The 17,866-nt window shown below is 40.3% G+C and overlaps 1 protein-coding gene across 3 annotated transcripts in view; it reads left to right on the top strand.

Moving 5' to 3' along the window:
• rttn (rotatin) overlaps positions 1–17,866 on the top strand; it is a 51,429-nt gene that overhangs the window by 13,169 nt on the left and 20,394 nt on the right. For all 3 annotated transcript variants that reach the window (XM_060861793.1, XM_060861792.1, XM_060861791.1), the window contains exons 12-31: positions 132–344; positions 1,330–1,442; positions 1,606–1,732; positions 3,921–4,046; positions 4,324–4,440; positions 4,751–4,890; positions 5,481–5,652; positions 6,308–6,407; positions 7,543–7,631; positions 9,014–9,131; positions 11,572–11,668; positions 11,951–12,016; positions 12,607–12,798; positions 13,935–14,174; positions 14,287–14,431; positions 14,510–14,664; positions 15,347–15,566; positions 15,682–15,810; positions 16,303–16,413; positions 16,861–17,019. In XM_060861793.1, coding sequence (XP_060717776.1) covers positions 132–344; positions 1,330–1,442; positions 1,606–1,732; positions 3,921–4,046; positions 4,324–4,440; positions 4,751–4,890; positions 5,481–5,652; positions 6,308–6,407; positions 7,543–7,631; positions 9,014–9,131; positions 11,572–11,668; positions 11,951–12,016; positions 12,607–12,798; positions 13,935–14,174; positions 14,287–14,431; positions 14,510–14,664; positions 15,347–15,566; positions 15,682–15,810; positions 16,303–16,413; positions 16,861–17,019 — 2,829 coding nt within the window. The remainder of the gene's footprint in view (positions 1–131; positions 345–1,329; positions 1,443–1,605; positions 1,733–3,920; positions 4,047–4,323; positions 4,441–4,750; positions 4,891–5,480; positions 5,653–6,307; positions 6,408–7,542; positions 7,632–9,013; positions 9,132–11,571; positions 11,669–11,950; positions 12,017–12,606; positions 12,799–13,934; positions 14,175–14,286; positions 14,432–14,509; positions 14,665–15,346; positions 15,567–15,681; positions 15,811–16,302; positions 16,414–16,860; positions 17,020–17,866) is intronic.

Here is a 17,866-nt window from a genome sequence, read left to right as displayed (position 1 = left end):
ACTTTCCATCTTCACTTTGGAACACTTTCCATTGCTGTAATCTCATGTAACTGATTACCGGTACATTACCGGCACATAGTGAGTGTGTGCGTGTGCATGCATTAAGACATATTTATCATTTCTCCATACAGGCAAGTGAGAACATTCCCGAGACTACAGTATCTGCAGTTTTCCACCTCTGTCTGGATTTCCCATTCAGCCTGGCGTTTCCCAGCATCCACGAGTCAGCAGTGGCCTTCCTGGAGCAGTCCAACTCTGAAAACCACAGCCTGTACTGCAGAGTTAGCCGAGCTGCTAACACGATGGAGGCCACTTGTTCCTTTCTAAAGGAGGTTCAGGCTGAGGTAATGCTGAAGACCGACAACTAACATCTTACAGATACCATCTCAAAGACCATGTGTTCTGTAACCCTGAGGAAATGTTAACATTTCAAAACCTTTTTATAATCACAACATTTGTCTAACAATTCTGTTGTTTTACAGCACAGTGAAATTTTCTTGTATATCCCAGCATGTTAGGAAACTGGGGTCAGAGCACCGGGCCAACCATGACCCTAACCTTTTTGGCTACTTATTTTCCGTTATAACTTTTATTTTAGCACCTTTTAAAGAGTCACTTTCTCACCAGCCTTTCTTTTATTTTTTTTATTTCCTAATGAGAGCATTTATTTATTTTTTTGGTGCCCTAAAAGTTCCATTTTTATTTCACCAGTCCAAAGCACACATTTCCAAAACGCCTCTGGTATATCTCCGAATTTGTTTAGCAAACATCAACTGTTCATTTTTGTAATGAAATCAAAGGTAAGTTGTGTTTCTGATGATTCTTCCATGCAGATCATGTATAATTGTGCAGCATCTCTGCTGCCTCAGCTAAATTTCCTTGCAGGTCCTTGCTGTCATTTTTTTCTTTTTTTGCAGACGAGTATATGGAAAGTATATGGAGACGTTTTTTTTTTTTGGTCTTTCAGATCTTGCCTTGACAACAGTTCCTCTTCACTGCCGTTATCTGGAAATAACGAGATGATATTAAACTTATCGTAATTAATGTATTAATTACGATTTGATTCATTCTTCTCTGTAGCAAGGCCTAATGAGCTACCGAAGTTCTGAGACTTTACAAGTGAAAGGGGATCCAAACTTTTACACATACTGCCATTAATATTATTCGTATTTTTTTTTTTACGTATATCAAATGTTCTAATACAGATATTTATCAGAATGTCTTACGATGTTGTAGTAAATAAAAATGCTTAAGGGGAAGATTGTAATGACACTGCAAACATCTTTCCTTGTACATGTTGTTCACAAACATGGTTTTTACACACTGCAGGGAGAAAAGAATTGGCTGGAGCTGCTGGAGCTCGCTGGCCAATCCATAGACGGCTTTCCCTACCATCAGCACCTACCGATCATCAAGGAATTTATCCACATCTGCTCGTACCTGTAAGATTTTCTCAGCATTTGTGATTTTTTTTCCCACCACCTTCTAACCGAAGCAGTACATTTGAAAGCACAATGTTTACATGTAGCAATAAGTGTCATTGCTCTTAGTGTAATAAGGTGCCATGACATCATTAATGTGTATGCGTGTGTTCTGTGTTTGTAGGTGGAAGTCTGCTCAGGCGAGCCCACTGCTTCAGATGGAGAGTCAGAAGATTCTTCTAAAGCTTTTGTCACATCCACTGCTGCCAGTGAAGGCTGAGACATACGCACGCACTCTGGATGTGGTCAAGGTTGTACAGAATTTTAATATGAACGCTTCATATCGCTAGATATCATGCAAATTAGCCAGGCTAAAGCAATACAATGTGAAGGATATCAACAATCTAATTTAAAGCCATATGGATCTGTTTTACTCGTATCCAAACAACGAGGACTAATTTGTACTTGTGTCACGTAAAATCTTTAAGAGATAGAAGAATTAAAGCAGAGGAATTATACAATATAGAAATGTGAATTTAGGAAATATCCGTATCCAGGCTGGACTCACAAATGAGAGTAAAACACAATGTGTTCTGTTTGGCACCCCCAACCTTCCCAGTTTTGTTGCTGCTGGTCATGATTTCTCAGCCCCACATTTTAACCAAGCGGTCAAAAACATAGGGGTTTCTTTAGACAACAGATTAAATGTTCAGACACACATTGGTTCTGTTGTCAGGACAGGCTTTTTCCATCCTCGCCTCCTCACGAAGCTCAAACCCTTTCTGAATCTGAGTGAGCTGGAGAAAGCCATTCATGCTTTTATTAGCTCGTGACTAGATTATTGCAATGCTCTTTATTTTGGAGTCAAGCAAGCTCGTCGGCGTCGTCTGCAACTTGTGCAAAATGCTGCAGCTCGTATGCTGACCAACACTCGCAAACGTGATCACATCACATTAATCCTACATTCCCTCCACTGGCTACCGGTATCATTCCGGATTCAGTTTAAACTTTTGATGTTTGTTTTTAGTACAATTAATGGCCTGGCACCTTGTTACCTATGTGAGCGTGTATGTTTTTACCAACAACGTAGAGCTTTTTACGTTCCGCTGACCAAAACTTACTAGAGGTCTCTCGGTCGAGGTGTAAACAACGGAGTGATCTTTCTTTTGCAGTGGCCGGTCCTAAGCTCTGGAATACCTTGAGTTACCTGGCATCACTGTCCTGCCTTCATTTAAAGCCAAACTTCAAACTCACATATTTAGAATGGCTTTTGATTTATAATAATTGTCCCCGTTTTATAGCCATTTTATTGTATCTTAATCTGATCTTAAGAGTGATTTCAGGACCAATCTCAGAGCCAAATCTTAGAGAGGAGGCGGGGCTTAACCCGGTGCTAAGTACTTTTGAAGTCTGTGATTGGTTGTCCAATAAAAAAAAAGAAAAAAGGATCACATCTGGTCTATTATAAGCCTTCACTTTGTCTCTTATGATATTTGAGACTGTATCGTGTAGGGATTACGTTCGTGACCGATCATATTAGAGATACGATAAATATGTGTGTTACAAATGTAGTAAATGTAATGTAAATGTAAACATCTCTGACACAGCGCAGAAATGTCAGTGCCAAATTATATTGTTTCTGCTGTGGTATTTTGGCGACGTTAGCTTATCTGTAAATTCCATAGCGGCAGAATATACATGCCATTTCTCCACTGTGTTGGAGATGATTTCTCTAATATGATTGGTCACAAAAATAATCCCATAACACCACAATCTAATCTGCATCATCTTATTACCTCACTGTCATTATTCTATTTTGTATACAATACATTTATTCTCCCTCTTTACCTTACGGCCATTTTCTACTCTGCTAAAGAAACCTCTTAAACCTCTTAAATATCTTAAAAGTCCTCCTCACAACTCCAAACACTTCCTGATCTTAAGAGCTGAATAACTTTGATCTTATATTACTAGGATCTTCGATTTAATTTTAAGGGGAAATGCCCACATTTCTAAGAATTTTCTGGAGTCTATCCAAGTGGACTCTGGGCATAAGACAGGGGACACCCTGAATGGTGTGCCAAATCATCACAGGGTGCAAGTGTGTGCATGCACACACACACACACACACACATACTAGACAATTTGTCTCTAGACTGTCAGAGGAAACCAGAATACCTAGAGGAACCCTGGAAGAACTATAGGAATAACATACAATGGGGGTTTGAAGAAAACATACACTTACTAATCATTTTAAATGCTTTGATAATTAGACTTCCATGTAAATTCCACAGATTTTGTTGTTACAATAGAATCCATAATGCATTAGAATGATTCCTTAATAAAACATGCCATTTTAATTACAGCTGGAATTACTGTCAGTGCTGCTGTAACAGAAAAAAAATCAACACCCTCTGACCAATCGAATTTGAGAATCTGGATAATCGTATTTCGAATTTCAAACGAATAAAGCATGTTTACGTTTCTGTCTCCCTGTAGGAGTGTTTGGGGGTTCATAACGTGTCCAGATCAGCTTCATCCATCTGCAGCGGTGTGCATTTCCTCTTCCACCCTCGCGTCCTTTACGAAATCAGTGCGTTCGGCCTTCACGATCAAGCAAAAGAGGTGAGATTCCACTTCCTCAGCAGCCAACGAGAAGCCGTCTTTGATGCCAAGATGAATGTTTGGTTATGTTGACGCATTGTTTTGTAAGGCTCATAAACCTATAATAAAGCCATGCTCTCTGTGTAATGGCAGCGAAGGTCACACTCAATGTAATGTTTGACATTGGGAAACGACATATCAGTGCGTCCGTTACGTCGTGCCGAGCCTTGTTTGAATGAGACGGTTTGTAAGCTTGACATCATAGAGCCATCAGCTTGGTTTATGTGTGATCCAAAAGGTGAATTCGGCTGCCAAGGATCTTCTTCTGTACCTGCTAAAGGGACGATTGATGATGACTGCGTTGAGTTGGAGTAGATTTAATGAAGCACTTTACCCGGTCATTCCTGTGCTGCAGGTACACACACACACACACACACACACACACAGAAGTAATACAGAGCTCACAACAAGATGATGTGGAAAATTCAGAAGTAGTCTTAATCTTTTAACACTGTGAAGCTCAGTTGTAACTTAGTGTTCTGCTTTAAACAAGTTTCCTGCTAAAAGGCAATAAAACGTTCACAGCTATTGAATATTCATAGTCCTGCCACGTCTGATTTATTTTGTTGAGGACACTCGTTCTGTCAATAAAACGTGCTTAAAGTACTCTCTCATCTCCACAAAGCATATTTATTCATCTTCATGATTTTTTTCGGCTGTGTTAGAGTTACGCGGGCACGGAGGATGCCCTGGGAAACAGCGTCCTGCTGAGAAGTGTGCTCTCTGATGAGATTGGAGACACGGGCTATTCCTCTGCGACTCGACTCCGCGCCGTAATCAGACTGCTCTTCACCAAACAACACGAGTGAGTTCTACTAACCGCCAATTTTGGATTCTGTACAGCAGCTCATTAGGGGAAAAAAGTAGAAAAGTGGTGGTTGTGGGTCGCGGCACGTTCTTATTTAGTTAGATGCGCTTCTGTGGGGTTTCAGTCACTTTGTCTTTCTGATGAGGCATCTATGTTCTCCAACCACATATTGATTAGGTAATAAAAAGAAATTTTCAAACTGAAAGTGAGGTACTATCAGCACCTGCATGAGAAATATTGAATTTCTATAGACTGTGGTACCTGGGAGGGGTGTAAACCCAAGGCGATATTGTGTGACACCATATAATATCAGTTCATAAGGGAACGACTCAATATTTGGCGATACTACTGTAAATCACAGTTCGATCACTGCTAACACAGCATAGCAGCTTCGCTCCAGTGATCCAGTACATGGTAGCTGTATCCTTTAACCCTATATGAAAAGATATGATAGCATTTATCATGATTACGAAAACAATATTCATTCCAAATTTTTTTTTAATTTTTATTAAATCATAAAACCTCACTACCAACCTGCGTGCGCTTAAATGTAGCATTACACTGCGTCTCATGTTTGTGTTTTAAAGGGTGAGAAGCACAGCAGCTCAACACCTGGCACCTCATTTGGTCAGCTCAGAAGACAAAAGAACGTCCCAGGCTGCTGTGGACAGCTCGTACCTGTCAGCTCTGCCGTCTCTCTACGTCACCGACAAACACGTGGACGTCAGACTAGACGACTCCAAGAAGTCTTATCTTAAGGTGACCTCGAATCCTATTTCCCAGAAATACAGCGTATGACCTTAAGAAGCTACTTTTTTTTTTTTTTTTTTAGAGTTTGTATTAACTCTAAATGTCTGTTTATTGCTGCTGTAAAAATATGAGTACCTGTCATTTCTAAAAGGAATAATTCCTGAGACCTGATGATTTCCCAGTAGAATTGTCCAGTACAGCACAAAAACATTACACAACATTCCAGTGGTTTGTGTTTATTTTGAGTGTCTAGTTGGTTAAAGGAATTGTTGTGAAGTCATACAGTTGCTTTTGTCTTTGTGTATTTATTCTATCTTTTATTCTATTTGTTTATTGCTGTTATTATTATTGTTCTTCTTCTTCTTCTTCTTATTATTATTATTATTAGTAGTAGTAGTAGTAGTAGTAGTAGTATACAAATAATAATAATAATACAAATAATAATAACAATAATAATTTATTGTTGTTATTGTTATTATTATTATCATTATTATTATTCAATTTTCAGCTCCTCTCCATTTTTATTATTAAAAATCTCCATTTTATATATAATTCAGACCCAGAACATAGCTGTGTTAGTTAAACACAACAGTACAATTAACTCTTAAACACATAGCTCTTAATAGCCTTGTGTGGGTTTTTTCTTTTCCATCTCTTTGCACAGGTGGAATGTGTGAATAAGCTTTTCAGTATCTTTACCTCGGAGACGGTGGATATGGTCCTGCGCAGATCGGCAGCCGAGCAGCTGGTGGTTGTTTTGCAGGGTGAGAATCATGTTGTCTTCTTCCTCTTACTCAGTCACACACACTCCTGCTTGCGAACACTCGACGCTCTGTGAAGTGTGTGCGCTACGAACGTATAAATAGGTTGGTGTGAAGCGGAAGGGCTATAATTAGATACAGTTTAAGATCTACCTTAGCGTAGTATTGATATTAAAATGAATTTTCTTGTGCTTTTTTTTATTGGACATCATGTAATTGTTTGAAAAGCAACTCATATTTTTAGAAATCACCTGTTTACTCAAGCGTTCATGTAAACAGCTTACACAAGTGTCTGATATTGAATTGAAGCCAATTTACAGGAATCTGAAAGGTACATCATCTAGTCAAACACTACTGAAAACCGAAGGAGTCTTCAGCAGTTGTGCTTTCTAACAGTCTCCAGGATGCTTTGGACCTTCTGAGTAACACGACAAGCTGCTTTGTATTATTTATTATCTTTACATTAAGGTGAGAGGAAAAATTGAGCGAAGTGAGAGAAAGGATTCTTAGGTATTGTTGTTATAATGAAAGCGACAACAGGAACTTCTTTGATATGTTAATATGTGTTACAATATTAAATGTAACTGTAAAGGGATAAAAAGTTAACATTTATGCAAGGAGTCTCCAGTGCCGGTAGTTTTGTTTCAGTCATAGATGAATGAATGAAAATGAATTTATCCGCATGGAGGCCTTTATTATTGCCACATGTACATTACAGCACAGTGGAATTCTTTTCTTCACATATCCCAACTGAGGAGGTTGGGGTCAGAGCACAGAGTCAGCAATGACACAGCGCCCCTGGAGCGGAGAGGGTTAAGGGCCTTGCTCAAGGGCCCAACAGTGGAAGCTTGGCAGTGCTGAGGCTTGAACCCTTTGAAGCAGTGTACATTCAAATTTTTTGGTTTTCCTACACTGGAAAACCCCAAACATGACACAGACCTGACCTGAAAAACTGTCTTGTTAACATAAAGAGGCTGGTGAGTGAACAGTTGTGTACAGCTGCTCTAGTGTAAGTGATAACTGGAAGCTTGTTTTCGCTGAGGTTCTGTTCTACTCCAGTGTATAAAAATTGGATCACGTTGTGGATGTAACTGGAGTATAGATTATTTTTTTTATTTTTTCTTCTTCTTTCCCCTAGATACTGCAGTGCACACTGTGCTGAAGAAGCAGGGACTAACGGACAAGCTTGTGTCTTTAATTACAGACAGCGTGAACAGACACGGAGGGGTAACATACGATCATTTCCGTTTATTTCTTTCTCTCCTACAAGTAAAAATACGCAAAAATATCAACCAGGAAACATGGACAGATATGAACTATTTCCTTTATGTTCAAACAAAGGACCAGTCTTTTATTCAGCGGGTGAAAACAAACAATATTTGGGAAGACATTTAGAAGAGGTGCGAGAGATCCGAGCATGGAACAGCTCTGAGCTAATAATGTCAGTCAGAGTTAATTAGAGTGTGTCGTATGACGAGGGCCTCCCCAGGCTTTACACTGCCAGTGTTGCGGAGTGTTTTGCCCTGCTAATGAGGCTAATTACAGGGAATAATGTTCATAATGTCTGGCACTTATATATACACACACACACACAACAATCTGATAAGCCTCTGCAGCTACTTAACATTTTTATGGAACGTTACACCGTCACACGTGCTGCTTATCTCTATACTTTTGCTGTTATTTTCCCTTCACCTTATAACAGAGATCCTTAAATAAGTTTGGATTGAATTAAATGATCAGATTTAAGACTGTACTGTAAATATTTTTCCCAAAATCATGACTATTATTATTATTCCAACGATTTTCTTTGATTTTGGTTGGAATTCACACAGCAGGTTTAACGTTAATTCTCTCGTTTTTAAGGTTAGAGTTATTAAACACGTAACATGGACGCTCAACATCTCCAATCTAATGCTGTCAAAAATAGCAGGATTCTCTTAACGTGACAAGCTGCCTTGACAGATATTAGACTTATTATTATTATTAGAATTATTTTACACTCACTTGACCTCGCAGGCCGTCTTTTCTTTCCAAGTTAAAAAGAATTATGTAAAAAAAAAGTTGTCAAAACAAAAGCAATTTTAAATTCAGTTAATATATGAAACAAAATTGTAAAAAAATCCAGTTCAGAAAAGTGTTCAAAAGACTGTTTTTTACTATTTAATAAAGAAATGTAATTGCCAGTAATTTGCTGCCGTATAAAAGGATTAAAGCAGGATGGGAAAATAATCAGCTTTAGGGGTGGTGGAGTATCTCCGCTTCTCATCAGGCTGCATCACACCATGCTGTCGTCGATCGTGTTCTCATAACCGCACGCCTTGTCATGTTTTACCGATTACCATGAATATGTTCATTCCAAGGTTTTTTTGTAGATTTACTTTAAGTTAAAAAAGAATCATGTGCAACAGTTTAAACAAACCTTAACCGATAGAAAAGCGGAAGTTAGCCGAACGTTGTTTATGGCGTATTGATTTTGGTTATAGGAAACTAAATGTACATGGTTAATGTTGTGGCCTGTCTAATTGTCAGAGCAAATCAGACAATGTGTTAAACAAACTACAGGTTTATTTATTTTTTTCTTTTCTTTTTTCTCTCACCTCCTGTAGTCTGTCGAACATCTGTCTGAGCCGAGCGTTACGATGCTGAGGAAGTTAGTGTACGCCGATCCGTCTCTGCGTCACACTCTGGCTCAGCAACCAGATTTCCTCCTCACTCTACTCCAAGGTATAAATTACACCGTGCATTATTCCTGAGTAACATAGAGCAGCACAATTCAGTGATTTCTTAGCATTTTTCAAATACTTAAAACGATCTAAAGTCAAAAGTTTCTAGGATTATTTATTTATTTATTTTTCCTGGACCCATCCGATATTTATTTGATCATTTTTAATGTACATTATAATAAAAAAAAAAAAAAATATATATATATATATATATATATATATATATATATATATATATATATATAAAATATTCAAAATTGAAATGCAAGAAAAATACACACACGAATTTTTGATGTTCACTAAATTTAAACGCAGACCTGTTGTATTTTCTCTTTTTTTTTCTGCACAGTTTTTAAACGCAGTCACATTTACAAATATTTGGACAGTAAGACATTTTTGTACTTTTGCCTCCATACACCAGCACAATAGACTTGACATTGATTTGAAGCAATGGTGATTAAAGTGTAGACTTTAAACATAGATAGTTTTAGAAGTAGAGTGGGTTTTTTTTTAACGCGATTTAAACACGCTCGGAAGTACGGAATTAATTGCAACAGACATAACATAAATATAAGGATTTTTTTATGCTTGGATGCAAATACTTTGCAATCAAAACATTCTGATTCCACTGGACGTCAACAAATGCTGAGTTTCCCCTCTTGAAGTGATTTTTCAGGCCTTTACTGTAGCCACCTTCAGTCGCTGCTTGTTTGAGGGTCTTTCTGGCTTCAGCTTTCAGGCTTCGGAAAGTGAAAATCAAGAACATTCCATTTCGTTGCCTTAAAAAGCCTTAGGTTGCTTTCACTGTCTGTTTTTAATCCAACCGTACTCTGAAGTGTTGTTTTTGCAACAACACAGATTCAGATTTGACTGAATCTGAGCTTGCGCTATAGCTCTACAGTTCAACATTCATCCCTTTACTTCTATCAGCAGGCACATCAGTAAACACCAGTGACCCAGTTCCGTTGGCAGCCACACAGTTAATCCTGCTTTCAAAGAATCTTGTTCCAGAACTTGTCCAAGATGTTTACGATGTTTTCTAGCGAAGTCTAATTGGGCTTTTCTGTTGTTGAGTGTTCCCAGCGGTTTGCATCTCCAGCTAAATCCTCTATATTTACATTCATGAAGACATCTCTTGATTATAGACTTTGATAATGATACACCTACCTTCTCAAGAGTGGTGTTGACTTGGCTACAACTTGTGAAGGGGTTTCTCTTTACCAAAGTAAGAACTATGCCATTATCCACTTCAGTGGTCTTCCATGGTCTCCCAGGCCTTTTGGAGTTGCTGAGCTCTCCAGTACTTTCCTTTTTATTTGTTTTTTTTTTTTTAAGAATGGACCAAATTGTTGATTTGCCAACTCCTGAATTTCCTACTACCCTTCCTACTACCCTTCTAAAATTCATAAACATTCAGCGGTGTCCCAAATGATGTTCTACACACTATCTACTTATGTAAAGACTGTAGAGCACATTGCGTAGTAAATAATATCAGCGTCAACTCCGGCACTTTGGTCTCCTTTATTTGTCTTGAATTAATAATAATTTATCGGGCCGTATCTAACCTTGAACCTGCCGTTTGAACCCCGTGAACATGAAGGCACCATGTGAAAACTGTCTACAATTTTGATTGCTTAATTTCAAATCCACCGTGGTGGTGTACAGAGGGAAGATTGTGTTACTGTCCAAATACTCGACTCTATACCCTAAATTATTTCTGCTCAGATTACATAAAGCCACACAATTGTATCTCCACAAACACAAGAGATTTAACTGCTTTAACTGACTTGTTAAATGGTCGCGTCACCTTATTTGTAATAAGCTTTAATGTGCTTTAATGAGCATTGTTAGCATTTTTTGGCTTCATCCCCATCTTCCGCCTCTACCTTTGAAAAGCAATGCCAATATTTATTGATTTTTATTAGGTTCATTTCCGTTAAGTTTTTAGAAAGCACAGAGTAGTTTTTTCACAGGAAGAGAAACTTACTGTTCAGTCATGTTTTTTAGCAGACTAGAGATTGTGCCAGAGGTAGGGGGCGTTGTGAGGTGGCTATAACATGACTGACAGACGGTCTGTCCACATACAGACATGCAGGACATCACAACCCACAGTTTTCTCAGTCACTTAATACACTTCCTGAAGCCATGACTCTAAACACACACATGCACACACACACACACACACACACACACACACACACACACACACACACACACACAGGGCAAAGGCAGAAATCAAATCTCTAACCCCTGGAAATGGAGAAATTCAGAAGAGATTTAAATATCCAAACGATTCATGAACGATCTAAAAAGAATAATTTCAGAGCGACAGCACGATTGCACTCCACCACCCCCCACTGTAATCTGTGCTGTTGAGTCCACTCTGTGTCAGAGAATGTACATTTACTCTATCATGTCTTGTTTAATTGACATTTTCGCAGCCTCTCTGCTGATGAAGGCCAATCAGAGAGACGTGACTGAAGCTGCAGCACTGATCTGTTTCCTGCTTTTTGACGAGATCGCGACGGTCGACGTTTGGTACGTGTAACTGTCTCGGGATTTTATTCTTTTTTTTTTCCCCCCCCATCAATTTGGAACATTTATTTATTTATTTATTTTTTTTTTTTTTTGCTGAATACTTCCTGATGCTCCACAACAACTAAATGGAATTTACCAAAACATTTGACAAACATTTTTTGCCAAACTACACTATAGTGAGCCACAGAAGTGACTTTAATTACCTCTTAAAGATGTTCTTTTCTTTTTTTTTCCTGAGTTTAATACATGAAGGGTTAATGCATGTTTTGTATTTGTCATCAGTACTGGAAAATCTGACACGGACACAGCCTTCACTCCGTTCTCTCTGCCGGTCTGCATCATCAGAAGGTAAGCACAATGTGAAAAACCTTCCAGTTATGACAGTTTGTTATAACGAACAAATTTGCTTCACAGGAATACTGCTTCATAGCAGTGGCTTTTTTTTTATATTAATTGGCATTCAAGTGAAACACAGTCTAATCTCAACACCGAGAGATGTTCAAGCTTCTGCAAAGCACAGATTAAATGACTGGGACGCTGTCCTCTTCGCTATACCTTATATACGTGAATAATCCTTCCAGCATGGTAATAAAGAGTAATAATAACTTTAAATGATGCCGTTTATATACCTAAACGTTAAAAGTGAAGGCTGAGTTGTGGTAAGATCCAGATCTTTCGAGACTTAAAAAATCCCAAACTCTTGGAACGTCGACAATGCCACAACTTGATGGGTTTAGTTTCTTCCTCTGTCACTGAACATCCGATATTCTACGTTACAAATCGAGTTTCCAATCATCAAATCCTTTAAAAGGTTTAAAATGACAATTTTTGTATTTGTGCTGTTTGTGGCATCACCACACCCTCTTTTTCCACTACTACAGGTATCCACATTAACATTAGCTCATACGGTCATAAAATGTCCTTTTGTTTTTGTGCAGATATAACCTGCCGTTTCACGCTGCGTCTCATCACGCTGTAAGTCCCAACTGCATCGTTCTGCCTCTTTATACTGATCTGATGGAGCTGAGAGCTGCCAAGGAGGCGCTGAGCTTCAGCTGGAACCGGGCCTGGCACTGCGGCACAGACGCGCTGCTCACACACCCGAGAGACAACACAGCTTACACACCTGAGTAAGACACTGCTCACTCTGGGTATCAGTGGCTTCAGGGTCATATAGGTCACTGTGAAGGCGACACTGACACAGGAATGTGTTTGTGCGTCGGGGCGTTTGCATGCGTGCATGTGGTGGGTGAATGGATCAGATGCAGTTCCTAGTCTTTTACATACTGTGCTTTTGCTTCTCGATTATTTACACACATCATCTTTATGTACTTTATAGGTTTATGTCGAGGCTCTATCTTATTTATTTTTATATTGCTCTATCTATCGATCTGTCTATCTATCCATCTGTCTGTCTGTCTATCTGTCCGTCTGTGTCTGTCTGTCTGTCTGTCCGTCTATCTATCTATCTGTCTGTCTCTGTCTCTGTCTGTCTGTCCGTCAATCTGTCTGTCTATCTGTCTGTCTGTCTATCTATCTGTCCGTCCATCCATCCGTCCATCAAATCATGCCAGCATTGAAACTTTGAGATTGAACAAAATTGAAATGTTTTAAGGGATAAAAGTTAGTTGAATTTTGATGTCACTTCACCAGTCAGTCTTTTTGGTTAAGAGTTCGTAAGCAAGGTCTTAAAAAGTCTGTCATTGTCATGCAGTGAAGTAAATGTCAGTATTTTGATCTGCTATTTTGATCGAGTGCCATTTTCTAAGCAGCAAGCTGTGTTGTTAATTTGAACAATAATTAATTAAGAATTGATTAATGTGACGATTACAACCAGGATTTTTTATTTTATTCCAAAGTAAACATGCTAGACTCCGATGTCAATGCTTGCCATCTTCTCATTCGTACATGTATCATGTATTAGTGTTTGCACATGACAACAAAGTTGAAACTTTTTAAGTTTTATCGTCCTAAACGAGAACCTGTATTAGGGCTGTGGTTTAGACGCTGTCGGAAACTCACATCTCGGATCTTAATCGACGCTGCTTTTAAACACAAGTCACCGAACGTGTCTGTCGTCCGCACTTAAATAACGTCAGTATGACTACATTGAGAACATGCTATTAAATATTGCATACGAATATAAACATGAATAAGTTGTATACTATAAAACGATTGATCATTTTTACTAGAGAAAATAGAAAAGTGATGTTTAATGTTTTCGTTAGGTTTCCCGTGCTCATCATTTTCTCCTGCTCTGCTGCAGGTTTCATGCTGATCTGGTGATGTCGGAGTCTCAGGTCATGTCAGTGCGTGTGTGTGATACGAGAGCAGGGCTTCAAGAGTGTGTTAATGCCATTCGCTCAGCCAGATCACACACCGGGGTCACCTTTGCTCTGACCAGAAAACACCTGTATCTCCTGACTGATCAGCTGGCTCTTAATGACAGCACACACTCCGCCAAGGGCACACTGCAGAAACTCAGCTGGCGTGGAGCTGTGGAGAGGTACACACACACACACACACACACACACTCATTTGCATACACTTTTTTTAAAAATGATTATTATATTTTTTAAAACCTTTTCTGCATGATGTGTTTTCCCACCAACGTCCAGATTTCTCCGAGTGAAACCTGCTTGCCCCGAGGACGAGATGCTGCTAGCGGACGTCATATCCTTCCTGAACACTTTCTTCAAGCAACGTCAAGCTGATTCTGATGATCAAGACCTGAAATGGCTTCTGGAATTACTGCTGAAACAGGTGACAGGAAAAGCTTTAATTCCATGCAGAGGTCAGGTGAGGTGGAAGGAAGTGACTGGAGTTTTTGTGTGTTTGTAGGACACACGCATCCTGCTGGACCTGCTGCTGGATGTGAAAACTCACATGGACCCTCAGAGACACACTACGATTCAATACTGTGGACATCAACTGCAAAGAGAACTGACCTCGCTGTTCAACACACTGCTGCTGCGTCTCACACACACCTCCGACAGGTCCCGCATACACTCGCCTCTGACGGGTCCCGCATACACACACCTCTGGCGCGCCCCGCATACACACACCTCCGACAGGTCCCGCATACACTCGCCTCTGACGGGTCCCGCATACACACACCTCCAGCGGGTCCCGCATACACACACCTCCAGCGGGTCCCGCATACACACACCTCCAACGGGTCCCTCATACACACACCTCCAACGGGTCCCTCATACACACACCTCCGGCGCGCCCCGCATACACACACCTCCAACGGGTCCCGCATACACACACCTCCGATGGGTCCCGCATACACACACCTCCAGCGGGTCCCGCATACACACACCTCCGATGGGTTCCGCATACACACACCTCCGATGGGTCCCGCATACACACACCTCCAGCGGGTCCCGCATACACACGCCTCCGGCGCGCCCCGCATACACACACCTCCAGCGCGCCCCGCATACACGCGCCTCCGACGGGTCCCGCATACACATGCCTCCGACGGGCCCCGCATACACGTACCTCCGACGGGCCCCGCATACACACGCCTCCATTCATTCGTCTTTAGAAACCACATCATCCTGGTCAGGCGCTCACATATCCGTTGAACATTTAATAATTTTTTTCTCTTCCATTAGGGACTGAATGCATTCTCACTCTCTCTCTCCCCCTCTCCCCCCTTTACTGGTTCAGGATGTGTATCCTCCTCTCCGGGCCATTTGCAGCAGAGTTTGCAGTGCGTCTGCTGCAGTGTCTCCGTGTTTCAGATGCCCCACGTTTTTACGGTCTTCCCTCTCTGGAGCGTTCTCTACGCAGCATGGCACACACCACCGCTCTGCCTGGCTGGAGCACTCACACAAGCAGCATGGAGCCACACACACTCTGCCGGAAATACCTTAACGGCCTACTCGAGGTAAATCTTCTTTGGTTAACGCGTGTTTTATGACTTGTAGCCTAATATGTGCATGCAGAAATAAATTATAGTGGCTTCAATCATCTACACTAATGTAAAACATTTTCCCCTACAGGTAATTTCCTCTTTCTATGTGGAGTGGGGCGGGAACGCCATGTCCTTTATGGGAAAAGGTGTGACCAAGAACGCAGTGATCTCCCTGCTTCATCTGTCCCATGAGATGATGTCTGAAAGCAAGGAGAAGGTATTTTGACTCTAAGATTGATGGTTGCACCCCAAAGCTACTGTAATATTAATGGAACATTCACAAAGAGCAGAAAATAATTATATCCTAATGTCATTACTACCTACGTGAACTATCCAGTCATGTCCTTGTTTGTTTGGAGTGAAGCCTTGAATTTTCATTAAATATGTATTTGCCATTCGTAGCTGTGAGATTAATCCACACAGTGGGGAAGATGTTTTTTCTGCTAACCTGCTACCACTTAAAACATGCAGAAACTTAGAAACTATTAGAATGCACAAACAGGACCTTCTCATATGTGTTTCTACCAAACTCCGTTTTAAATGGTACAATCTCGAATAATAAGGAAAGGCAGAGGAGAAAGCACATTTGATGGTTTTGATGAATAATGAAACACAAACCGTTCTTGGCAGCCGACTCGGACGTTTGGATTCTGCTGTATATATATTTAGAGAATGTAAAGTTGTGTGTGTGTGTGTGTTTTCTCTCTAGGACTGGATGCCACTCTGGTCTCTGGGGCCCGAACAGAGTGCTGATGATCCGTGTTCCGCGCAGTTCGGCCTCGCTTGGTTAATCCCACTGTGGGTGGATCGCGACCCAGAGGTGAGACACACAAACACTCTTAAGTTTGCATCTTTATATTTGGCATCCACAATTATATTCATACATCTCGACTGATTTGTGCCAACTTGTTTCACAAAATAAGAAAGAATCACACATTCGGCGGAGACAAGAATTTAAACCTACACTATGTAGCCAGATTATTAGGCACACCTACCATTTAAACCTTACATACAGACTGTGACAAATGAAAGGAAAAAACAGCTTTTTTTTAATCCAGTTTAGTTTGTGTGTAGACGAAGTGGTGGTATGACTGATGTACATGCACACACACATGTAGAGACTTAGTTAGGTGTGTGGAGATGATCTTGTTGAGTAAACAGGAAAGTTTTAAGCTGAGCTTTGATAATCAATGAAGAGCATAATGAGCACAAAGCAGCGGCAGTTAAAATGTTTGCCAAGTCTGACTTTGTGTGTGTGTGCACACAGGTGCGCTGTGCCAGCCTGGCACTGGGTGCGGCTCTCTCTTCGTTAGAAAGTGGCTGTGTGATGTTGTCGAATAGCTGCCAGAACATCTCAGGCGGTTTGTGGGCAACGCTGATCAACATCCTGCTGGAGAGACAGGAGTGCAGTATGGTGCGTCGAGAGGTGTGTATACACGTGTGTGTGTGTATATATAGTCTCAGGTCGCAGTGCTCACATTATCTGTACTACACAATGACACTGAATAGTGGATAGGTGTGTGATTTGGGACGCAGCTTCAGATTATGGCCAGTTGTTATGAAGTGATGCTGTATGTAGAGATTATAATAAAGCTCAATAATTTATGTTGCTTCTGAGTGAAGTTTCTATAAAGAGTTTATAGAATTAAATAAATAAAATAAAAAGATTAAATGAAATAATTAATGTACAATTCAAAAATGGATTATAATGGAACTGTCTGTCTCTCCTAATCTCCATCTCTCTTTCTGTCTGGCTCTCACTCTCTCCATCTCTCTTTCTGTCTGGCTCTCACTGTCTCCATCTCTCTTTATGTCTGGCTCTCACTCTCTCCATCTCTCTTTATGTCTGGCTCTCACTCTCTCCATCTCTCTTTCTGTCTGGCTTTCACTCTCTCCATCTCTCTTTCTGTCTCTCTCTCTCTCTCTCTCTCTCTCTCTCTCTCTCTCTCTCTCTCTCTCTCTCTCTCTCTCTGTAATGGAACTTGTATAAGGAGTATATTAGGATGCTAAAATTAGGGATCGCAGCCTGCTTATTTTTTTAAACACTTATTTTATTTTTTTTGGTATTTACTGTTAATGTTAATAATCTGTAATAACATCTTGCTATTTTTAATTTACACCTAAAGCTTGTTTATGTGAAGCAGACCAGCACACGATGTGCCATAAGGAAGCTTTTCCTGATCCAGAGCATCATTTGACTTCACACCTGTGTTTGGATTTCATTTTGCAAACACTTACAGCAAGATGGCAGCATTGCTGACTGGAGTGATCTC

The sequence above is a fragment of the Tachysurus vachellii genome, chromosome 25, assembly GCF_030014155.1.
Source record: "Tachysurus vachellii isolate PV-2020 chromosome 25, HZAU_Pvac_v1, whole genome shotgun sequence".
Taxonomy (NCBI): domain Eukaryota; kingdom Metazoa; phylum Chordata; class Actinopteri; order Siluriformes; family Bagridae; genus Tachysurus; species Tachysurus vachellii.
Note: the sequence above shows the minus strand (reverse complement) of the source record. Positions and strands in the feature narration are given on the sequence as shown.